General features: G+C 49.3%; 1 protein-coding gene across 2 annotated transcripts in view; it reads right to left on the bottom strand.

The window, feature by feature from the left end:
• Positions 1 to 25,614, bottom strand: part of CABLES1 (Cdk5 and Abl enzyme substrate 1) — a 108,476-nt gene that overhangs the window by 9,753 nt on the left and 73,109 nt on the right. For both annotated transcript variants that reach the window (XM_060119125.1, XM_060119126.1), the window contains 3 exons: positions 13,884 to 13,980; positions 12,009 to 12,165; positions 10,626 to 10,729 (listed from right to left, as the gene is read on the bottom strand). In XM_060119125.1, the coding sequence (XP_059975108.1) occupies positions 10,626 to 10,729; positions 12,009 to 12,165; positions 13,884 to 13,980 (358 nt within the window). The remainder of the gene's footprint in view (positions 1 to 10,625; positions 10,730 to 12,008; positions 12,166 to 13,883; positions 13,981 to 25,614) is intronic.

Here is a 25,614-nt window from a genome sequence, read left to right as displayed (position 1 = left end):
GTACAGAGGTGGCACTCTGTGATGCCTTCTGTGCGGGGTTTCCAGCCACAGGGCCATGTCCTGGTGACTGCTCCCCGCACCGGGCAGAAGGCTGGCTGGCAGCCTGACCCTCCATTTACTGATCGATTTGGCCATCACCTGGCTACTCTCTTTCCTCAACTAGATATAGTACATTTTGGGGGCAAGAGGGTCTCTGCAAACTTCCATCTTTCTGTCAAGGCCCCCCCATTTCCTGACCTCCAAGTGTCCAGCAGCCCTATCCTCCAGGGCGGTGTGGCAGAGGGAGGGTGGCTCCCCTGAGGAAGGTACAGGACGGACACAAGCCAGCTGGGCCTGCATTCCTAGGGGTTGGCAGCGTCAGGAAATCCAAGGGCATCTGGGGAAAGAGGCTGTGCATGCTGACTGCTGAAGCCTTGCTATGCCTGGACCTGAGGCAGGTGCCCAGTAATAGTCATTCTAGTTCACTAGCTTACATATATTTTGGGGGTGAGGTAGGTTGGCTTCTGGGGCAACGAAACGCTGCAAGGTTCAAGACGGCAGGAGGATGGTGGTAAATCTCGGATGTCAGTCTGAGTGCCTTAGAACACAAAAGTGGTTGTATCAGTGTCCAGTGGCTGCTGTAACAAAGTACCACACACTTCATGTCTTAAACAACAGCAATTCCTTGTCTCACAGTTCTGTATGCCAGAAATCCAAGATCAAGGTATCAGCAGGGCCACGGTGTCTCTGAAACTCTCCCTTGCTTCTTCCCAGCTTCTGGTAGTCCCAGGTGGTCCTTGGCTTGCGTATGCATCATTCCAATCCCTGCCTCCACACGGTGTTCTCTCTGTGTCTGTGTTCACGTGGCCATCTTCTCTCTGTGTCTCTGTCTTCTTAGAAGGACACCAGTCCTATTGGGCTAGGGCCCACCTTGCTCCAGTATGACCTCATCTTAACTAATTTACATCTGCAAACACCCCATTGCCAAATAAGGTCACAGCCTCAGATACTGGGGGTAGGACTTGAGCCAATCTTCTTGGGGGGACACAACTCCACCCACAGCAGTGGTGTCGCTTGTGATGGAGCTGCTGTGTAGCCTCGCTGTACTCTGATCTCAGCCCTCCATCCCAGGCTGGATGCAGCGTCGCCCCTGCCTGTGAGGCCCCGCTCTGCCCTGGGCAGCAGGTTCTGGCCTTGACCTTGGTCTGAGGGAGCACGTCTCTTCTGCCCCCACCTCCTCCACCTCCAGATGGCTCTGGCTCACTCTTGCTCTCATCTCTGCTTCTCTGAGCTGCAGCTCAGTGGGGAGGATCCAGACTCCGGAGCCAGATGCCTGGGTTTAAACGCCAGCTCGGCCACTCAGCATCCGGGCACTAGTGCAGGTGGCCTAAACTCTCTGTGCCTCCATTTCTTCATCTGGCTTCTCCGTCACGTGCTTTATGATGATGGCTGCAGGGCACCAGACGTACGGGCTGCTCGTGCTCAGCGGCTCGGGGCACGTGATCAGGGTGGCTGAATGGGTGGCCCCCAAAGCGACAATCTGCTCCCAGGCCCTTGCTCAGACAGCGCCTTGCACGCACGCTGCACCTGGAGCCTGCTGCTTCAGATCGGCCTGCTCCAGCCAGGCGCCAAGTATGGGAAGAATAGCCCTGAGCCCAGGACGACCCCTTCAGGTAGATTCCACGAGGGATGACAGTCCTCACTGTCCTCAGCTCTGGTTCCCCTCTAGGAAACACTTTCTGGAACACAGCAGCCACGACTCCTCTGCACGGTCCTATCTGTCTTGAGGGAGCCTTACGACATCCTTTAGAGGCTGGACCTCCCTCCCTCCCCAACCCCGAGAGACACTCGTCCTCTTTCCAGTGACGGGGGGTGAGCCGAGGCGGCAGTTCTGGGAGGCTGAGCTGCAGGCGCGGGTTACAGTGGGCCCCCAGCCACCCATGAGTTCTGGCTCGAGAGAGAATGAATGAAACGGGAGGCCCATGCTTTGTTCCAGGTCCCCCATCAATCTAACTGCACGGTTTACAAAGACTCACAACGGTTGGGTTTTGCCAGTGGGCGTGCATTCCTAGGAATCAAAGTGCTAATAAATGGGCTGCGGTCCCCTACTGGTCTGGAACAGACCAGGTGACCCCTGTGCTCAGTGCCACTAAATTCCAGGCCGCGGGATTTGCCAAGTGCAGGGGTCCTTGCGGCCCCAGCAGTGGCCAACAGCTGGGCACGGCTGCGTTTGGGATGGGCAGCTCCATCCCTGGCGCCTGTGATTCGCAGGGTGGGGTGGAGCGAGAGATCACTTAAATGCACTTTCTCGCAGCTGCCTGGCTGCAGGGAAGCTGTGTGTGCACAGCTGCAGAAAGAAGAAGGAAGGTCAGCCGGGAGGAGGAGCCCATTCGAACGCAACGCAGAAGGTCCAGGAGATGCAATTCAGAAAGGAGCCCTGCCCGGCCTGCCCCGCCAGAGAGGCAGGCAGAGTTAGGAAAGGCCCAGCATGGGGGCTGATGCCACACATGCCTTCTGAGATAACAGGAAACGACGGTAAGACCAAAACCTAGTTCTCCAGCTGGAAGAGTCTACTGTGCCGCGGAGACACCCTTTGCTTTTTACAAAAACAAATAAAGGCTTGGACTCACCGGGAGAGAAGGGAGGGAGCCTCCACAGAGCTGACCTTGGGCCCCATTCTGGCCCAGGGCACCACCAGGATGCCCTCAAGGGAAGGCCTCCCAGGGTGGGCTTGGGGTGCAACAGGAGAGGGTGGGAGGCAGCAGGTGTGCGCTGGGGGTGCGTGCACCCTAGTAACAGTGCTGGAGGAGAACGAGGGGCTCAGAGCTGACAGGCTGATGGTCTGATTCCCACAGAAACAACATAAAGGGTGCTTCCGCTCGGGGCTGGTAAGGCTCTCCTTCCTTTCGTCCCCACCTCCAGGGCTCACATCTCTCTAGGGACTCTTAGAGCAGCTCTGAACTGATGTGAGCTTGCTGTCGGCTCTGCTGCCGCTCCCCTCTGGGTCAGAGGGGCCCCTGGGGGGCAGGAACATTCCAGAGGAGCCAGGTTCCAGCGGCAGGGCTACCTGAAATCCAGGAGGCAGCAAGGAGCTCAGGGCAGGTGTGCGGCCTCTCTGAGCCTGGCTTTCCTGGCCTGTGAAACGGAGGATACAAGGCAGTGATGTCTGCAGCTCTTTCCGGTGCCAACAGCCAGCCTCCACGGCACTCGCCTGACACCCACGGGGCTCCAAGCCCAGCTGGGCACCGGAAGGCACACGTGACCTGCTCTCTAAGGAAAGCAGAGCCGCGGCCCTTGATGAAATCTATCTCACCACACACAGCTGGGCATTTTGGCTGTTCTGTGTTTATTCCTTTTCCCTGAGAGGACTGTAAATCACAAGGAAACTACGGGAAGGAGTGCCCAGACCACTCGGCCTGGGGCTGCATTTGTTGCTATTTCTACCCATCGGATTCCAAACACAGGATCCTGGGTCTAACCCCTGCCCCTTCCCTTAGGCGAGCAGCTCTTCAGGTTCGCTCACTGAAATGAGATGGCTTGCAAATCGGGGAGAGGCACACAGGGAAAAAGCTGCCTTTGCGTCAGGATTACACCACCATGTGGACTGGCCCAGTGTGCAAAGCACGTTCACGGTTTCAGACATGTGTCGAGTGTTTACCTGGTACTACAGAAACTTCTGGAGTAGTGTTTCCACCCACCTGAGATAACAGTGGGTGGACGTGGCCCTGAGGTCACACACACCCGGATAGTATTTGCACTTTTAAATGCATGCTTCTTAAAGGGTGGTCTCCGAGCACGAGCTGACGGACTGTGTGTGCAGTGTCATGTTAAAAACCACAAAGTGATCATCAAAAATCTGAGACAAATACAGAGAAAGGGAGCAGTTGCTACCTCTTGGTTGAAATGTAAAGCAAAGTTTCGTTTCATATTATTTTTACAAGAAAAAAAGATTTAAAAAACCCCACAATACTGATGCATGCTACCACATGGATAAACCTTGAAACCATTATGCTAAATGAAAGAGGCCAGACGCAAAAGACCATATTGTGTATGATTCCATCTTCATGAAATGTCCACAATAGGCAAGTCTATAGAGACAGAAAGTACACTGGTGGTTGCCTAGGGCTTAGAGGATGGGTGGGTGCTTAAGGGTATGGGGGCCTCTTTTTGAGGATGATGAAAATGTCCTGAAATTGACTGTGGTAATGGTTGCACAATTTTGTGAATATACTAAAAACCATTGAATTGTACACTTTAAAGAGGTGAATTGTATGATATGTGACTTTCATCTAATAAAACTGATACCAAAAAACCCCCCAAATCCCAAACCCCAAACCCCAAACAGAAAACAAAACCCACCACGATGCAATAAGGCATTTTATTTTTACACTTACATCAAAAGCTGGCAGGCCTCAAAGCCCCACTGCTCAGCGTTTGTGCAGGCGCCTGGCAGGGAAGTTCCAGGGCCCCTTCGAATCTCCAGAGAGGCCCAGCAATGGTGTAACACTGAACTACTTTTCTTAAAGAGGGTCTCCCGAATTGAATAAGCTTCAGGCATCTGGAAACCTGGGGGCCTGGAAAGAGTCTTGCGAGGGAGGGGCCCCTGGGCTCAAGCTGCTTTAGCTTCTCAATAAATCCACCTGCAGACAGGTAAGTAAGTGCCCACGTCATCCACACAGCTTTCAGTGAAAAAGAAATATGGAGGGAAAGCAGAATCCAATCTCACGGAAGCCTGGATTAATCTTCCTTTATTGTCTTGTATTCCCTCCTGCTCAGCATCTCATACTGTCCTGAAAAATTAAGTTCTAAGATATATTCCCACAACCCTGGGGAAATGCTGAAATGGAAGGAGGGGCTTTTCTATGAGTCCTTAGATTGTAATATTAAGTAAATAAAAGAATAGGCACCGTATCACGGAGATCAATCCAAGAGACATCCTCTCGAGATTGAGATACCTATAGATATCACAAAGGTCGTGAGTCACCTTTCTTTCTGTTGTCAATACAGTTCGAGAGGGCTTTCTTCCTGAGAAAAGGATCCAGAAATCCCTTCACAGAACGTTAATTTTGTTGGCATTATCTCAGTCAGTTCTCTTATTTTCTCCTCTTAATTGCTCTCCACACCCATAAGGGGGGAAAAACCACTACCGACTTCAGCTGCCAGGTTCTAATGATAAATAACCGCTCTCTAGTGAAACTTTAATTATAGGCCAGGAGGCACAGGGCAGGAAGCACCCGTTCTAGTGGGAGGCCTCTGGCCCCCCTCACTGCATTGAGAAACCATATGAAGCTCAGGCCCTACAAGAACCTGCATGTAGCCAGGAGGCTCGACATACTTTCATGTTTCGTGGTCACCTTCTAGAAACCGTAAGGCCAAAACCACGGGGGCAGCTGCAATTTGATTTCCACATCTGCACCAGGAATTTTTTTTCATTCAAACCTCTCCTTTGCCCTTTCACAGTGGCTAATACTGGGAGTGACTTGCTTGGATCAAAGTTAAAAGATACAACTGTAACTACAAATGCAAGGTCAGTCTCAAAGGGTTCCACTTAAACTCTGTAAATAACAGCCTTCTTTCTGAGCCTCGGGGAATGTTCAGCTCTGGAACCTTCCCACTTTAAGGCACGTCCCAGCAGTGGCAATGACTGGCCTTTTTATCTTCTAACTGAGAACAAACATGAACGAAAATATACCTTCAACTACATCCTGGCTGGTAAACATCACCTTCACTGACTCAGAAAGCCAGCTCCTAGGTATTTACCCAAGAGAAATGAAAATGTATATCCACAAAAAGACTTGTATGTGAATGTTCATAGCAGCAATATTCATAATATCCCTAAGTTGGAAACAACGCAAATGTCCATCACTAGGAGAACGGGTAAATAAATGATGGTATATCCATACAATGGAATCCTACTCAGCAATTAAAAAAAACCCAAAAAACTAATGACACATGCAACATGAGTGAATCTTACAGATATTAAGTTGTGTGAATGAAGATGGATTAAAAAAAAACACAGTACACAATTCCGTTCATATGAAGTTCCAGTAGAGGCAAAACCAATCTTTGGTGACAAAAGTCAGAACAGCAGTTGCCTTTGCTGGGAGCGGGTATGAAGCAGAACACGATGGAAAGGAGGGAGCTTGCTAAGGGGATAGAAGTGTCCTACATTTTGGTCGGAGTGGAGGATACAAAATTCATGGAACTATACGCTTAAAATTGGTACGTCTGATTAGCTATAAGTTATACCTTAATATGAAAAGAGAAAAAAATGGCAGGACTTGCCTGGTGGTCCAGTGGTTAAGACTTCGCCTTCCAATGCAGGGGGTGCGGGTTCGATCCCTGGTCGGGGAGCTAAGATCTCACATGCCTCCCGGCCATAAAACCAAAATATAAAGCAGAAGCAATATTGTAACAAATTCAATAAAGACAAAAAAAAAAATTGGTCCACATCAAAAAAATCTTAAAAAAAAAAAAGGCTGCTGCAGGATTTGATGGGGGTAGATGCACTATAGCTCATCACTGTAAAGCTTGCTTGATTCTGTAGAGGCCACACCAGCACCTCAGACCCTGAAATTCCACAGGTATAAGACACCCCGAAACCCAGGACAACAGCCCCTCATTCTCAGATCTGGGCCTCTGCTTGGCTGGCCGAACTTAAACTGCCCTGGGGGCCTCGCGGGGACAGGCGTATGGCAGCAGGACCCCAGAGGCCTTGGAGGTTGATATTTAGGGAGGTGTGTGGCGCTGCTCAGTCAGCCTGTGAGGGACTTGCTGGTTCCCTTCCCCAACTTCCACAGCAGGGAGCCGGGGAGAGGGAGGAAGGAGCGGGGCTTCTCCCAGGGTTGAGTCCGCCTGCAGGGGGAGCCCTGCCAACCATGAGGGTTCACCCCGCAGCAGGAACGCTCCAAGCTGTGTCACTGTGGCAGCTCTTCCTACCCACCTACAGGCCAAGATGTGCCCCAGACCCTCAAAGAGGGCCTTTAACAACCTGGATTAGATAACCCTGTAGCCCCCTCTGTCCACCTTGGTAGCCGGCGCCTACTGACAAGTGCAGCTCCCTGAGCATGGGGTCAAGTTAGCACAGAAAATTTGTCAGGATCATCATACTATTGACGTGTGTGTGTGTGTGTGTGTGTGTGTGTGTGTGTGTGTGTGTGTGTAAAGGGCAGTGACTGTTACTGTTAAAAATATCCATTTTACACAAGGTCAACCTCTTGCACACTTCAGGCTCTTGCACATGGGGCCATCCCCCCAAGGCCTGGCAGGCCTCTCTCCCCTCAGCGTTGACTTTTGCATGTCTTCAGGGGAGCCCTCCTTGAGGCCCACGTCCAACCCCTAACCCTCCCTGTCATTCCTCACCACTTTTCTAAGATGATTCCTTCCTTACCCTCCTCACTGCAGTGACTTGTGTACTGTTCGCTGTCTGACTTCTCCACTCGCTCTAAGGTCGAGGAGAAGGGGGTCGGCTGGTTTGTCCTCCACTGTATAAGGAAGCACCTGGCCTGGCACATAGTAGGGCCTCAGTCAATACTGGCTAGATGGACAGATTCTATACCTGTTACCCAACACACAAAATAAAGCAAGCAAACCAAAGCCAAACCCTCTACTTTTGCTTTTGCAAGTTCAGTGCCAAAATGCATGTGAAACAGCCCCAGAAGCCACGTCTGCTTCTAGAGAGGAAGTCTCCTGGAAGCCAGTCTGAGGCAGTTTGTAACCATGACATGCACGTCTGCGCTGAAAAGTGGACGGCCCACGTTTTATCAAAGTACCAATATCTGTGGCCAGAGCAGCAGGAGATTTCATAAGGTTAGGTCTTATGAAACTGACCAGGCAAATGCAGTTCATGAGCAATTTCATTCTCTAAAAAATGGACGGTTACAGGAAGCACAGGCTACAGATTCAATGTAGTGAACTGAAAAATGACCCACTTGGGACCATAAAACGAGGAGGGTAGGACATACATACTGACTTGGCAGGTCATCTAGCGCACTGTCTGGTGGAGCGGGGGAATGACCAGTCTGCACAGGTGTGCACATGTAGACTACAGCCCAGAACCTCGAAGCTCACAATTAAATCATTTAAAGAAAAAAAAAAAAAATCAGAGCCACACCAGCCAGACACCAGGCCTATAAAAGGAGAGGTCAATGTTATCACCAGACGTAACACGACTACAGAAGAGCTCCCCTCCAAACCCCAACGCCAATCAAAAACAGTGCACCTTCTTATTGCCTTGGTTACGTAGAAATCTGTTAAACTGTTGGCCCAGAGAATCATCTTCATGTTTTACCCTGAGGCCGGGGGTTCTGCCACTGGCTGCTGAGGGACATGGATTCAGAGGCACAGTAGGAAGATTACTAAGCCCAGGGTTCTAGCCTCAGCCCCTCACTTCCTGTCAACTCTGACAGCCTCACTCAGACTCCCTGAGCCACAGTTTCCTGCCCAAATTACTTAATAAAGTGAACTTTAATAAATAAAGCAGTGAACAACATGAAGAACCCTTACTGTTACACAAGTCACGAACTTTCAGTTGCTCCCTCCACGACATCAGGGTAAGGATTCTGGTCATTTATCGGACGCTTATTATGTGCCAGCTGATACGAATAAGCCCTCATTTTTAGAAAGAAGTAAATAATCTAACAGGTCATAGGTAGAAAAAAAATAACTCTATATGGCTCTGGTTTTGCTTTCTGTGTTAGGAGTTGGAGAATAAGGATAGGAGAGAGAGGAGTCGGGGCAATTTTAAACAAAGTGCCTTTGGCAATTCATTCTGATTCAATTGTGGCATTTTATTTTATTTTATCTTTTAAAATATTTATTTACTTATTTATTATTATTATTTTTTAATGATATTTAATTTATTTAATTTATTTATTTATTTTTGGCTGCGTTGGGTCTCCATTGCTGTGTGCGGGCTTTCTCTAGTTGCGGCGAGCGGGGTCTACTCTTCGTTGCAGTGTGCGGGCTTCTCATTGCAGTGGCTTCTCTCGTTGCGGAGCATGGGCTCTAGGCGCGTGGGCTTCAGTAGTTGTAGCTTGCAGGCTCTAGAGCGCAGGCTCAGTAGTTGTGGCGCACGAGCTTAGTTGCTCCGCCGCATGGGGGATCCTCCCGGACCAGGGCTCGAACCCGTGTCCCCTGCATTGGCAGGCGGACTCTTAACCACTGCGCCACCAGGGAAGCCCCTAAAATATTTATTTATTTAATTTTTGGCTGCATCAGGTCTTAGTTGTGGCATGCAGCATCTTTCGTTTCGGCGCGCAGGCTTCTCTCTAATTGTGGTGCACGGGCTCCAGAGCACGTGGGCTCTGTAGTTGCAGTACACGGACTCATTAGTTGCTGGAGCGCAGGCTCAGGTGCCCCGCGGCATGTGGGATCTTCGTTCCCAGACCAGGGATCGAACCTGCGTCCCCTGCATTGGAAGGCGGATTCTGAACCACTGGACCACCAGGGAAGTCCCTCAGTGTGGCATTTTAGAATGATCTCTGAGCTATCTGCCAAATTACAAGAGGATATACATTGAAAGTGAACAGCGAGGGCCTGAGTTCTGCCTGGTGTTTCTCTGACGTCAGCTACTTGCCAGATGCTCAGTGAGAAGAGAAGCTGGGGAGTTGGGGCGGTGGGGGCGCCTCACTGCTGAGAATGCTAAGCTTAGAGTGAGTGCATGGGGTGGGGTCCCACTCTGGTCTTTGCAGACACAGGAGCCTAGAACAGAAGAAGGACCCCCTGCTCACTCCTGGGGCCAGGGCTTCTGACATCAGCCGGCCGGGGAGGAGCAAGGGAACCAGAGTAGGATGTTTTCAGCTGCGCTCACCCCTCCGGGCTGGCAGGGGGGCGGTGGGGACATCCTGGGTCGGTGCTCTCTACCCGATGGTGTGCGTGGCCTGGCACGGTGGGTTTCTCTAAAAGCCCGGCTCCCACAACCCCACAGCAGCCCAGGCTCCGCCCACATACAAGTCAGGACAAGTCTGCCCAGTGAAAGTACACAGGACCCTGTCAGGCCCCACTGGTGTCTGGAGAAACAGCGGCCAGAGCGGTGGGAAACGGTGGTCTGCCAAAAGCAGAAACCAAATTACACAAAGGGAAAAAGAGGAAGAGCCTGTGAAATAAAAACAGCAAGGAAAGGTTTCGCATTTAACACCCACATTGTCCTACTTTCACTTTCCCGGGAGATGATTCTCTCATCCAGAACCCAGTGCCAAATGCTTGCTCAGAGTGTGTGCAGAGGCCTACGGTCACCGAGGAACTCCAAACAGCTGAACTTGAACTCAGCGCTGCCAGCGACGGGTGTGACTGGTGATGCCCTACCTAGTGGGGTCCATGGACACATACACCCTCAGAGGTGAAGCTGCACCCTGAGCTGGCAGCTTTCACAGCTGCCGGCAATCCAGCCTTCTCAAGCCCTCTGAAGTGCTGCACCTGGGCCAGGTGGCCGGAAGAACCCTGGATGTCATGCAGGTCCTTCCCTGAGTGACCCACACGCGGCGGGGGGTGGGGGAGGTCCTCGAGAAGAACCAGACAGAGCAGTGTTTGAACAAGCCCCCAACCCCAGGAAGAGCCACTGGCCCTTAGGATGAGCACGGCACCTCCAAGTTCTCCGAGGAGGCTGAGGGGGTCAGCTCCCCTGCCACCCCTCCACCGCCACTCACCATGTACGAAGGAAAGATCAGAACTCGTTTGTGCTTGCCGCAAGGCCACTGGGGGTCATCCAGGAGATTCGGGTCATAGTCCATAAACTCTCCCAGGTCGCTACCTGAGGATCACACGCAAAATGATAACTAGGGCCCGGGACCTCCTGAAGCAGAAGTAGCCGGGTGAATGCCTGGTACAAAGTTAGACTGAAGAAAGGGTGGCTTCAGGTCACTGAGCTCAGAGTCACATTGCTCGCTCGGACCATCAATAAGCGTGTCTCTGCACACCAGTGAGTGTATGCCCTGGCAGAGGGGGTTCACCAAACACTTAACACTCTCTGCCATTTTTTCCATTAAAAAAAATTATGAATTCATCTCCCTGACCCGGGAGAGCACAGAACCTCACGAGCATGAAAGATGCGGTGAACACTCACAGATTACAAAACGAGGCACGGAAAAGGCTCATTCTCTAAACCTGCAGATCAAATGAGCCTCAAGTGATTGCACGTGAGAAGCACGTTTGGTGTGAATGGTTCCGGGCAGGCTTTGCGGTCTGAAAGAACGCAAACCAGAGCAGCCACCAGTGCAAACAGCCGTCAGGGACCAGGGGTGGCCGAACATCAGCACAGCGCTTCTGAGCTCAGCACCTGGACAGGCCTAAGGAGCTTCGTGTCCACCTGGAATTTCTCTGACAGTGGAAATAATCCTGCCTCATAAGGCATTGTTCTGCCTGTGTGGATTCTCACAAAGGCTTGTACAGGCCAAGCTGGAAGCATCCAAGTCTTCCGTCAGCAGCCGAGTAAGCTCACCCGCTGTGAGAATCACAAAGGAAGTTCTCACACCTGATGGTACGTTTATGGGCCAATTATTATTATCATTATTTTTTTTACATCTTTATTGGAGTATAACTGCTTTACAATGGTGCGTTAGTTTCTGCTGTCTAACAAAGTGAATCAGTTATACATATACATATGTTCCCATATCTTTTCCCTATGGCCCAATTATTTGAAGAAAGGCCAAACCTGAGCACTAGGAGAATGTAGGCGGCCAAACCTGAGCACTAGGAGAATGTAGGCAAGAACCAGGTATTTGGAGAGATAAGGAGCGGAGCGATGGAGAGAAGCCCGGGAGTCTAGCCATCTCTGCAAGGCGGCCTGGGCATGTCTCCTCGTGGGAGCTCAGGGGCTGGCGACTGAGGCCTTTCATTAAAGAGCTCGCCCCTCGGCAGGGTTGTGAGCCTGCCTGGCCCGAAATCGGCTTGCCCCGAAGTCCCGTCACCTGCAGGATGAGGTCACGCTCCAGGGCACCTGTCTTCCAATGTGCACATGGAGACCCAAGCCACACTGTCCACCAAGGCACCTCCTGCTGCAAGCTACCCAGACCAGCCAGGCCCCAGCTTACCTGTGTCGAGGCTCCCCTGGGTGCTGCTCGCCCGGCCGATGGAGAGGCTGCGGTGGCTCAGGGTACGGAGCTGGGAGAAGGCGGACATGGAGTCTAAGGTGTTTCTCCGCGCTCCAAAGGCGTTCGTGGGTAACAGAAACTGGGTATAAGAAACAGTCTAAAAGGTGAAGACAAAAACGGGCCAGTGATTAACCCCGGGCAGCGTTAGGTTTGCGTTCTGACCAAGCTGCGTTGCCGCGCCAAGTTCATGTCCATATTCTCATTGCTGCAATTCTAAAATCCAAGATCCGAAAAATGAAATTTGTTTTGGCACTCGTTTGTGCCAAAACCTAAACTGGACTGACTAGAGGCCATCTGTAGTTTTAATTTATCCCACTTGGCGTGAATATTCATGTTATGGGGCAGAGATATTAGTGTGTCTGATAACAAGGTACTATCGCAGAAGCTGCTAGGATGTTGTCTAACACCAGAGGCATACATCGCGGTACTTTTTCTAATCCACCAAGTGCAGAATTCTAGAATATCAGGTCCCAAGAGTCTCGGGTAAGGGACTGTGCCCTCCCATGTTCCTCTGGCAGATGCTGTGTCTATGATGCTCATCTCACTTCATCCTCCCTCCTTCCTCTGTGAACACTCAACCTTCAGGAATGAAGAGGCAACACGTGTTTTTCTTTTCACCCACTTGGAGAAGCACGGCTCATACACCCCGACACGTGAGCTCAAGGCCGATGTCATTTGGGCGCAGGGGTGACCAGCGGGAGCGGTGATGGGTAGGTCGTTTGATGCCCCAGCAGCTTTACCTACAAGCAAGCTACACTGGACGACTTCCCCAAAGACATACTTGCGTCGTCTCCATAAACAGGCTCTGGGAGTGTTTACAAAGACTGCCTGCATCCGGCACAAAAAGGTCAAGTTCATATTTCAACCTTCCCTCCTTAGACTTCAACCTAGCAGCTCAGTGAATTGTGGATGAAAGTGGGATGTGACAGACCCTGCTCGGTGGTCACTCTCTCAGGCCGAGGGACTCTTAGCCTCTCAGGACCACGGGTAGCAGAAAACACTGTCTAGTAGTGGGGCTGCTGCCTGCCGTCACCACCAGTTAATGCATGTTCAAACCACCCGCCACTCCATCCTGGAACATGCACCTGTGTGCGCGCACGTGTGTGTGTGTGTGTGTGTGTGTGATAAAGTAGTCTCCTCTTACCCACAATTTCAGTTACTCATGGTCCAAAAATATTAAATGGAAAATTCCAGAAATAGACAATTCATAAGCTTTAAATTGTGCACCATTCAGAGTAGTATGATGAAGTCTAGCACCGTCCTGCCCGGGATGTGAATCATCCCTCTGTCCAGCTGATCCCATCCCTTAGTCACTAAGCAGCCATCTCGGTTATCAGATTGACTATCATGGTATCACAGGGCTTGTGTTCAAGTGACCCTTATTTTACTTAATAGTGGCCCCAAAGCACAAAAGTAGTGATACTGGCAATTCGGATATTCTCTTACTGTGCCTAACTTATAAATTAAACTTTATTATTGGTATGCATGTGTAGGGGGAAATATGGTATACATAGGGTATACTGTACCACCCAAGGTTTTAGGCATCCAAGGTGGGTCTTGGAACATATCCCCTGAGGATAAGAGCGGGTGACTGAACTGGTCAGGACCAGCATTAGTGGCGAAATAGCTGTGCTGCTATTTAACCCATGTGCACACCTGGGATCGGGGACAGGATGGCGTCACGCACCCAGAAACGTGTCCCACATTGGGTTACCCAGCACGAGCGCAGCTCGTGGTCCATCACACAGCCTCTGTTTCCTGACCCTTGTGGTGTCTGTCAAACAAGCTGGTGGCCTGGAAGCCAGGCAGCCTTACCTTCCCGTCAGCGCCCAGCTCCACGCCTTCCAGGCCAATGATCTCTTTCAGGCTCACAGCTCCTGCTGACTGTCTCCCTCCGTCCAATTTCAAATCCCTGGGGGGGATAAGCCGAGGATTAAAAATGGTTCTGTTTGCACCCAAAGGAGCCACGGAGATGTCTCCTAACGGAACACTACAGTCACACTCGCAGAAATGACAGAGAGCCCTGCTGGATGAGACCCTCTCTTGGTCCCTCCTTCTCAGTGACACTCTGTGGGTAGGTAGTTCTACCCACTTTGAAATAAACGAAATCCAATGGAACAGAGAGCCTGAAGACGAGAGTCAGGCTCAGAAGCCAATGGATTACCGACGTCCCTTCCCGCTCGGCAAGGCCATTGGCTCTTAGCTGGTCAGCTAACCGGAAGCCAGGGGGAGACCAGCTCTCCCTGCCACCCCCTTATTAGATGGGAGAAAGAAATTCTTACCCTAAACAGTTCTCAGCTTTACTACTAGTAACGAAGGAATTAAGGCCACAATAGCCACCCCAGCTTCCTTGCCAGGCCACTTAGACAATGATTATCTTTCTATAAAAGAATAACCTCCAGTGTTAACAGCAAGCATTTATAGAGCACTTCACACTTTACAAAGACTTTCACACATCCTCCATTTCATTCTTTAAAATCATCCTATCAGACAGGCGTTGCAATTATTATCCTATTTTACAGATGAGAAAAAAGAACCCAGAGCAGGTAAACAGCTCACCAAGGTCACCCTAAGAGCGGGCTGTAGAGACCGGTTTTGCATCTAACGCTGTATCTTGTGCAGCACGTGGCCTCGGTCTGGCTGTGCCTCTGCTCGGGGGTAACTGCTCACATTTTCATGGACCATCCCCCTCCTTACAGTAGTTCTGACTTTCGCTGCATGTTAGAATCACCTGGGATCTTTGACAAACTACAGGCTCAGAGATACTGCGGGTTCAGTTCCAGATCACCCCTATAATGCAAATATGGCAACAAAGCGAGTCACATGAATTTTTTGGTCTCCCAGTGTTTATAAAAGTTATGTTTACAGTATGCTGTAGTCCATTAAGTGTGAAATATTATGTCTAAAAAAACAATGTACATACCTTAATTTAAAAATATTGCTAAAAAATGCTCACCATCATCTGACAATGCAAGGTTGCCACAAACCTTCAATTTGTGAAAAAAACAAAAACAAAAACGCAGTATCTGTGAAGCACAACAAAACGAGGTACGCCTGTACTGTGTCCGGCTTCCATCCCCAGACATTCATTCTGATTCAGTTGGACGTGGGTGGCAGGAGTTTTAAACCCTCCCCAGGTGATTCCAAATTGCAGCTACATTTGGAAGCTCTCTCTTCCAGCTTGGCTCTACCACACAGCGCTTATCAGCCAAAGCCACCCCAGGCTGGCAGCATCTTGCCGTGTGGGCTGGAGGGAGGCACCCCATTCACGGGTGTCTCCTACAACCTAAGCAAGAATAAACAAAACGTAAAGGCAAGACTGTCCAGGCCAAAGGTGAAGGAATCATGGAAAGAGAGAAAGGGAGCCGGGTGAGAGGTGGGGAAGAGACAAGAGGCCGCCCCCTCCCACTTCTAAGGAGGAAAAAAAAAAAGTATTCTCTCACTTTGTTGAGCAGTCATCCTTGTCTATAGGCATCCCATGCGTGAACTGACTCCCTGATCCTATCTGATTAATGACAGTTTCCGTAAAAAACACCCAAGACCTGCATCTAGTAAGTACGATATTTTCTAAGGTAGTCTCCTTGGGAAGCCAAGGTCGTGTCAAGCTCAGGATTTCTCTGGAGCCCCTTTTGGAATGAACACTAACGTCATGCAGAAAACAACAACAACAAAAAGCAACCAACCCATTCCAGTCTTCAAACTTTATATGTATATATACAGTGCATGTGTATGTATGTGTGTTTGGGTGTGTATATATAATTATTTATTATTATTATTTTTGCGGTACGCGAGCCTCTCACTGTTGTGGCCTCTCCCGTTGCGGAGCACGGGCTCCGGACGCGCAGGCTCAGCGGCCATAGCTCAAGGGCCCAGCTGCTCCGCGGCATGTGGGATCTTCCCAGACCGGGGCACGAACCCATGTCCCCTGCATCGGCAGGCGGACTCTCAACCGCTGCGCCACCAGGGAAGCCCTATAATATTATTTAAAACCTTGAACACTTACTAGTTGAATCAGTGTCCCCCCACCCCAACGGACCAGATTTCACTGTAAATGACTTCAGGTACTTCCAAACATCAAACTCACCCCTTAAGGACAGTACCGAACAGGACAGTAACCCACAGAATTGCAAATACTTCGTCAGAAGGTGCACATCACCCCATCGAGAGCCCCTAAAATGTTCTGAGCAACAGAAGTGCTCTCGGGATGCGTCTGAGTTCTCCCGCAGGGGCCTCCTCTGCTGGGGCCACAGCCACCGAGGGCTCTGAGGTCCAGGCTGATGTGAGTCATGTCACTTTATGAACATGCCATGCCAACAGAGAGACCTGTTTTCCAGTTATTGGCCTCAAATCCCAAACTGGAAGGACCAGGTGGGCTGGAACAGAGCAGGGCTCAGCAAGGCCGCCAGGACCTCAGGACCTCAGGTACCCAGAGACCACGGGCCCAGCTGCCTCCCCTCCTACGTCAGCCATCGGGGCAGCTCTCAAAAGACTTCCTCAAGCAATTAGGGATGGAGACGATGACTGCACCAGGGCGACTAACAAAGGGAAATGCCTCCAGAGCAAGAACCCGAACAAGACATGGAGGCAAAAATAGCAGTGGTGGGAAAGGCTGGAGAGGCCCAATGGCGGAAGACCAGGGGCTGAGCTGGTACAAAGAAGCAGAGCCTGGCCTTTGGTTAAAGGACCCACGGCGTGCTTCTGCGGACTCACTGCGTTTCCAAAGCCTAACCCAGCAAGCACGTGCCTCAAATTCCCAGCTCTCAAAGAACTGTCTCCTTGATTCCACTTCACCCAGATGGAGGATGTTATTTAGGACTGAAACTAATACAAAAGCAGGGAATATCTTTATGGGATGAGAAGACCAAAAGAAATAAGGAGTATTAAAAGAGGCCCCTATTAAGAGTGCTCCTGTTGAAAAAGAAGAGATACATGTATAACTGAATCACCCTGCTGTACACCTGAAACTAATACAATATCGTTAGACAACTATGCTCCAATACAAAATACAAATTAAAAAAAAAAAGAGCACTCCTGGATGGAGAGCTGGCTACAGGCAGGTACAGAGTCTCAATCCATGTCTGTATCTTGTCTACTTGGTGTCTGATGTGTGAAGATGCTTAAAGAAGTGCTTACTGAACAGGGCTAGTCTGACTCTTTGCTAGTTCATAAAGACAGCACAGAAGGTGGGTGTTTTGCCATCGTGCCCCTTTGCATCTGTCTCAGTTTGCTCCCAGGCTCACTGCTTCCCTGGGGCAGCTTTGCCTTTGCCTTTGCCAGCTGGCCCCTAGATACTGGATGCACACACCCCAGTTCGCAGAACCAAATCAGCCACCTTCACTCCACACTCTTCTTCTTCACTCCTCCCCCATGGGAAATGGAGCCGTAACAAAAGTTATACTTCTTGTGCACACATGAAATGCAAGACTCCTCTCCATGAGATAAACCCCGAGTCCCATTTAAAGGAACAGGGATTCTTAGACTGTCCAAGCACCTCCTGGACACTTTGGACCACACAGAAGAGAAAGCGTGATGGGCAAAACTCCACTACCCCTGACCGCGGGCACTCATCTTTCGAGAATTACTGTGCCCTTCTGCTTATTGCAGCCACCCTTCCCGCTGGCGCTTCACTTGTATCTTTCTACTTTCTAAATAACTACGGCATGCTGAGAAAGAAAATAAGCCAGGAGAATAGTGCATCCACCCTCACCGGCTACTGAGAAAACACACACTGCTCATTATAGTCCAACAGAAACTCCCACAGTGAGGGAATCTCCTCCATCTGAGCTGTCCTACAGGGCATCCACGAGCCACATGTGGCAATGGAGCACTTGCACTGTGACCAGTTGACTGAGAAACTGAATTGTTAATTTTGGGTAATTTTAGTTAAAATTTAAATAGCCACATGTGGCTACTGTACGGGACTAATAAGTCAGCCTTTTTGCAGTGGCCTGGCCACTTTCTTCCCATTGCCTCTGAGGATGTCTCCATTCCAGGCCCCAGCTCACAGAAGAGACCCAGAGTGGGCGGGGGAACAGAAGCAGGACCCTGTGGATGGAGCCAGAGCACACCAATGAACAATGAGCAACAGTGCTCCCCAAGTTCACAGCATTCCAGGTCCTTTGTGCATCCTGGAGGGGAGAAGGGGGTGCCCAGTGATAATTAAGTCTGAATCTCCCTCCAGCCTTGTAGAAGGGAGTTTATATTATTCATATTACATAAACTAAAAAAAAAATGCTACATTTCTTGTACACCAAAGCTGGTGCACCTGTATTGGCTACACTCACATTTCAGAAACTTCACTGACCTGGTTATAAATATCATAACTGCTCTAGAAAATTGACTGCTTCGTGGTGGCAGTTGAGGGCACACTTTTCCATTTTTTCTGCCTCAGATTCAGGAAGAGTTCGTTACTAACTTCGGGGCTGCCGTTTTGGCGGCATTGAATTAAGAGTGCCCACGTCCACACATCCACTTCCACAGCCACGTGTGCACGGAAAGTGAAACATGTCAAATCTATTTCCATAATGTTGGTCTCTTTTAACAGCTTTTTAATTGTATATATTGAGACTCTTAGGATATAAAAAATACTTCTTTCAAAAGAGACTGACAAACTTCTCGAGGTGCCTTAGCTAAGTGCTCTCATAAGAGTTGCTGAAATGTATACAGTTGGCCCTCCATATCTGCATCCATGGATTCAACCAACCTCAGATCAAAAACATTTGGAAAAAAATTCCAGAAAGTTCCAAAAAGCAAAACTTGAAGTTGCCCTATGCTGGCAACTATTGACATAGCGTTTACATTGTATTAGGTAGTCTAAGTAACCTAGAGATGATTCAAAGTATGCAAGAGGATGTGTGTAGGTTATATACAAATACTATGCCATTTTATATAAGGGACTTGAGCATCTGTGGATTCTGGTTCCACCGGGGGTCCTGGAACCAACTCCCCGTGGATACTGAGGGATGACCTACATTAACAAGAACCATATGAAACTGCTGTTGTCTGTCTGACTTACATAAACTGTAACTTCACATCGTGACACCTAATTTACAGACAAAGTAACTGCTCAGGACTTACATGTAAGTGTAAAGCAAGCAAAAGACCCGTGGTCCTTGATGCCCCACTGTTTTGGGAGCCAAGGGTTGAAGTCAACCACAGAAGGGAATTCTGAATGGTGTTACTGGTTCACCCAAAGACAGTTGCCAGTGACAAAAGAATTAAGCAGAAGTCCCAGAGGAGTAGTGATAAAATCGTGATGTTTTCTAAGATGATCCTTTTGAATTCTCATTAAAATGGTGTATGAAAATAGAAATATCTCTTTGGCTCAAATGCCAGCATTAACCCTCCAGTACCAAGAGGTTGAGCTGGATAACAGAACTACAGCTGAAAGTAATTAAAAGCAAACTGAAGTTGGACTTTCCTATTTCTTTGAAAAGCCAAGAAGATTATCTTTTCCCAGATACGTCTAGAGTTCAAATATTAATTTATTTATGTTCTACCTCCTTCTGAAAATGGAATGAAGGCACGTTCAAATACCAGATGTGAATATTGTCCAAAACTGTATGCATTAAGGTTTAAATGCTATAGCTTGCACTCAGAGACAAACATGGTCAGTCAGGTCATAGGAGAGAATCTCATTTGGGCAGATGCACTAACAGACCTCTAGTTAAGAAACTGGACAATGCATAGGTCTGATTCCTTCTCTTCCACAGGCCTGGGTGATGCTACAGATCCGACTTATTTAGGTACAAGAGCTCATTTCTCATTCTATTCAAGTCTGTTAACTTTTGCAGAGGCTGTAGGCAATAAACATGCTTTGAAAACTCAGCTCAAAGATTTTTTTTTACAACATGTGGCTGATGGGTTGGGGAGTGGATGGCAGCGGTTCAAGGGGGGATGGGGGAGGGGCTCGCAGAAGACTGCGGGGAGATTAAAACAGAAGATGAAAACGCATTTGGGGACACAGCCAATCAGCAGCTGTACCCTGAAGCAAGGAGCAGAAATGTAGGTTGGTTCTTTTTGGGGGTGTAAACCCATCCTTCATAGGACAGCACTGGAAGTCATTTAATGCAGCTCTCCTGAAAGCCTGTAGCTTCATGGCTGGAAACCCCCTGGACCTCTTAGTTTTGGCTCCCACGGCATAGTGAATGTACATGATTTCACAGTTGTGAAGTCATCCGGTCCAAGCAGATGGCCAGTCTAGATATCCTGGTGCCCAAAGGGGGTTACCCAGGTCGCTATTCATCACACAATGGCCAACTCCTGATTTCATCTTGTGTAATAGGCAAAATGATCTTTCGTTTCCTTTTTTTAAAGCTCACTGAGCCATAATGCATGGAACTGATCAAATGAAATTCCCTATGAGATAAGAAGAAATTCAAGCTAAGGCCCTTTCCTTAGGCAGCAATGAACCAAAATTCCTCTTACTTAAAAAAGAAAAAAAAAAAGATTTAAATACTTAACCCCTGGGAAGTAGATGGAACAAGTGTGTGTGTGATCAATTAACTAGTTTCCAGGGCTTTCTGCTTCCAAGGTAGGGATGGCCTGACTTCTGTCCCTAATCATTCCTCTCATGGAGTCCCAAAGTCAAGACCTTGGAATGCCAGCCCGGAGCTCCACTGGGCACTTGCTCGTTAAAGAACCACAATAGGTTGAGCACTTTAATGTGTAAATAATTTAAAAGCCAGTTAATTGGGAATGACACATATACACTAATACGTATAAAATAGATAACTAACGAGAACCTGCTGTATAAAAAAATAAATAAAATTAAATTAAAAAAAAAAAGCCAGTTAAATATTAACAGGATTTCTGGGTCCTAAAAAAAAAAAAAAAAAAGAGATCTGCTGTAAAGAAAGCAAAGCTTGAAAGCCGGATTAGGAAAGAAAATACCACTTGTGAGCTCATTTTAATTAAGAGATCATACATCCACTGGAACTCAACCACACAGCATTTATCATAGTCTAAGTGGTCCTAATTGTCACTTCTTCAGATACTGTACAGCTGCCATCTTGGATTGGGTCTGCTCCCTTGTATCAGAGCAGAACATTATAATATCACAGTTCAGTCGATGGAACAAGGCCCAGGAATGACAGGAAAAAGTGAAATCCAAGCAGCTTTTAGTCCAGAAGTCCAGCCCCTCTCACACTCAGCACTTCATTGATAAACCATCCCTACCCCCCTTCGGTAACTGGCAGACAATGAAGGGACCATAACACAGCTTACACCAAAATCTTTGTCTAAAGGCAGCTCCTATAAACAGCGGGGTAATAGCATGATTCATCCATGAGCTCATTCCTGAATCTGTCTCTGTGTGGAAATATGCTTGGTGTGAGGAAAGAAACACAATTTGTGAATGTGCAATTTTCCACAACGAAAAGAGATGTTTTTTGGGAAAATGGGTGGGGAGGAAGGGGGGGGATGGGCTGGGAGCCAGGCAGGCAGCATTTAGGCTTAGAGGCCCTCTCTAAAAATAGAAGAAGCCGTTCTGTGTGTCACCAAATGATCAACTCAGGAAATGGACCCAAGAGGATGACCTAATCTGAAATGCCCCAATGCCAAAAAGCTAAGGACATAAACACCATGTGGAAGCTGCTATTTTAAAACACGCCCCCTGAGATACCTTGTGCTCCACTGGGACGCCATTTTCTTCATCATATGGTCTCTGATACATTTATAATAAAAGTAACCCAGCGACTTTCAATCAGGTGTGGTTATCTGAATGGGTCTGTACCCACACACATCTCAGAAACTGTTTTTTGCTGAAATCACTACCTTGGTTATTTAACACAGCCTCGAATCACAGGTTAACTGGGTTCATTCCTAATTCCTTTTGTTTGGATCCATACATACAGAAATGCCTACTGATGTCCATGTTTCAGGAAATAAGAGCATGTGGGCACCCACGTCACTCCCCTTATGTACAGTCCTGGGGCTGGTCCTCAATACAATGCCTGCATCTCCCCCTCAGCAGTGGGTTGTTATCCAAAAGCTTATGAGTCCGCCCTCTGGAACTCAGAATGCACTTCCCACTGACACGATGTTATAAATGGCCATTAGCCCACACAATGCCCTTTTTGGCCTACAATGTAACTGAACTAGCCCAAGAGTACCATCAAGAGCTGTGGTTGCAGGAGCAGCAGGTCAGAGGGGGTAAGAGGGTGAAGAAATAAGAGAAAGTTGGGTTTGTCTCGTGGTTTCCCGGTTTGGGGCTGACCCTCCATAACATTTTAAAAGAGGTCAAGTTTGCCTTATTTCCACCTCCCTCTCTGAGCCTCCTTTTCCTTCTCAGGATCCTTTCTTCCAAGCTGTTCCTATTTTTTCACAATTTCCTCTCGCTCTCTCTACTTCTGAACTCATAGATTCCTTTACAGCTCCCAGATTTTCCACTCCTGGTCCCATGGTGATGGCACAGCAGCCCAGAGGATGGGGTGAGGGCTGAGAGCAGAAGAAGGGGCAGTGGTCTTAGAGGTGTGGATGAGCTGTTGATCAAGTGGGATTTGCCTACTTAGGAAAGTCGAGCATCTTGCTTGCAATTCATTTCATAAGTGGAGGGTCGCCAAGCCAAACCACAAATCCACGCTAGAAAAGAGAAGGCAATGACTAATGTGGATAAAAGGCAACGAGGCTCAGACAGGCCTTGGCAACTGGTTGAGAGGAGAGGGGCTGGTTTAAGGCTGGGACTCTTCCCAGAAAATGGCATAATTTACAAGCTTAATCTGAGAAGAGTGTTTACAGCTATGGAAGGTTTGATGTTTCAGTTATAGTGAAAAAGGCAGGCAACATCTGTTCCTCTTCTCAGCAACCAGCTTCTAATAGCTTGTTTTGAAAGGTGGGGTTTGGCAGGGCCTCTTAGCACTAGCAGGAAAGATCAGAACAAAACAATCATCTTGTCATATTCCCTATAAGCCCATGCACTAGGGGGAGAAAAAAGACTGGAAGGAAATAGACCAAAATGTTAATGATGCCTTTGAGGTGAGGCTCATTCATTTTTAGTCTTCCTTTTATTTTTATGTATTGTCCAGATTTTTAAAAATAAGCAGGTACCATTGAGGAAAGCAACGTAAAGACCAAGTGAAAAAGCAGAGCTGCAGATGAATCCCTTTTGTTTGTAGAAACACTCACTGGCTACCTCACCATGAACAGGATTGAGATTTGCCATGTTGGGGCACACCTAGAAAGACTGATCAAGTAGCTCTGTGACCAGACAAACATGTTACCAAAGTTAACATTTAATGAGTATCTACTAACAGGCTGGCAGGGGGCTCAGAGTGTTCATACCTAATTTTCCAGTTAATGTTCTCAGAATTCTGAGGTTGACATTATAGCCTATTTTATAGGTGAGTAAGCCTGGGACCAGAAAGTTAGTTAATTTGCTGGGACCAAGGATCCTGTCCGAGCCAGCTCTCTCCCATGCCGATGGCTCCCTGGCTTCAGGGATGGATAAGGACTGTGGTTTCACTGATGGGGCCATGAGGGACAGAGTGGACATGAGTGGGCTTCTCATCCCCACTTCCACTTTTCTGGAATAACTGTGATGTTAGGGGTTTTATTTACTGGTGTTCTGTGTAAACCTGTGTTAGAAGAACGGTTTTTTTCAGCAAAAAAAGAAAAAGTCTGCTAACCACAGGACTAGACAGTTTCCGAGTTCCTTCTAGCTCTAAACATCTACCTTCGGAGCTAAAGGGTGCTCCCTGTCAATGAGCTCACATGAACGGGCATTAGCTGGCAAATGGTCCATGTCAGATGTCCTTTAATGAATTAGCTGGGAGACACCCCGAGGAGAAGTTGCGATGCCCTTACGTCCAGGAAGGACTTCCACACCCGCGGAAGTGGCTTCTGCTCATCGAGCTCAGCCAGTAGGCCTGCTGTTTTGAAAGGCAATCCACCCCTGGTGATGATTCGTGGGGCTGTGGGCTCAAGTGCTGGTTATTCGACAGGAGTGAGCACAGCCTGTAGCCTGTCTTCAATCTAAGCGTGCCAGTAAATCCCGGCATCTTCCCAACACGTGCACCTGAGCACAGATGGCCACACTGGGCCACAGAAAGGGCAGGGCAGGGAGGCCCAGCTTGTGCACGTGCGCATGGGTGGTGGTGAGAAGGACCGAGGCAGAGGCTTCGGTTCACCCCCCGGCCACGGAGGGGGCTCCAGTGACGGGATGAAGGTCCCCCCTACCCCCAGCACTGACCTGGGAAAACGGCCCTCTAACGCTGCGCTAGATTCAATCCAAAGTGTGTCCCTTGCCATAAGCGAGAGCAGGAAACGTGAAAGGAAGATCACGTGTTGCTCTGCTCAAAATGGGGCTGTTACTTACACTGTGATCACATGATGCCGGTTCCGAGGCGTTCTGGCAACCTGAGTTGACTGAGGGCCGGGTAAGCCGGCCGCTGAAAGCCAGCGAACTCTGAGGTTGGCAGAGACTGTAGAAGCCAGGCGTGACCTCAGCAAAAGGCCTCGGTGCTCTGGGGTTTAACATGTGGGGTGCAGCATCTGTGAGTGACTCTGAAGGAGCACCGCGTGCCTGGCTGGTGGTGCCGTCCAGGCTGTGAGGCGGACATGGGAGAGACACCTGGCGAGGCAGGTCGGGCTGGGGGACCCTGATGGGGCTCGGCACCTGCACGCGGGTGCAGCTGGAAGCCCTCTGTTGTTGTCACCGGGCTTAGCAACTTTCACTAAGGGTGTGACAGTTACTCGCAGGGAAGCAGGGCCCTGAGGTCCATGTCAGAGCATCCTTGTTAGCACCGTCCAGGCCCTTCCTTCTGACTGTCCAGCACCACTTCTATGGAGATGCCGCAGGGACGAGGTACCAGGCTGAGGGCTCCTGGGAAACAGCCCTTGCTCCTGCTGATGCAGAAGGTGTGGCCGTCATTTGCTGGGGCAGTGATGTATCTTCATAAAACTAGCCACTTTTAATAGCCTGGGGACAGTCCTCAGAAACACCACTTCTACTCGTTCATTCAACAAGCATCACAGGAAGGAGTACTGTGCACTGAGCACTGTGGAGACGGCTGTTGGACTAAGACAGAGTCACACCCTCAGCGGGGTGAGGACAAGCTACAAAGAGGTTAAATACATGGGTGAGCGTTATGACAGGCCTAAGCAAAGGCCCCACAGAACATGAGTGGATTCCTGCGGGGCCTGGGAGGGGGGTGGTAGGACCTGGGGAGCGGTGCCTGAGCAAGCGGCCTGGAGGAGAGGTCCGGGTATGGTCCCAGCTGGAGGGCTGCAGGTTGGTGGTGCTGCTTGTGGCTGAGCTCAGAGTCCTGGGGTTTAGTTATCCATGGAGTCTGATTAGAACGTGTCTCCTTTCAGGGAAGCATGGTGTGGGGAGGGAGGGGACCCTCTGAGGATGCTTCCTATGGATCCTCTCCTCCCGGAGGGCTCCCTCCCAGGGCTGATGCTGGGTTGGGGGTTGGAGTCCCTTGGTGGCCTCCCCAGGTCCAGTTCGGGGGCAGATGGATTCTGCAGGGAGTCACGGTGGCAGAGGCCAAAGTTGGCTCTCAAGTCCCAGGAAGGCTGAAAACTGCATTTCCCATACCCCCGCGGG

Source organism: Mesoplodon densirostris, chromosome 15, assembly GCF_025265405.1.
Source record: "Mesoplodon densirostris isolate mMesDen1 chromosome 15, mMesDen1 primary haplotype, whole genome shotgun sequence".
NCBI lineage: Eukaryota > Metazoa > Chordata > Mammalia > Artiodactyla > Ziphiidae > Mesoplodon > Mesoplodon densirostris.
Note: the sequence above shows the minus strand (reverse complement) of the source record. Positions and strands in the feature narration are given on the sequence as shown.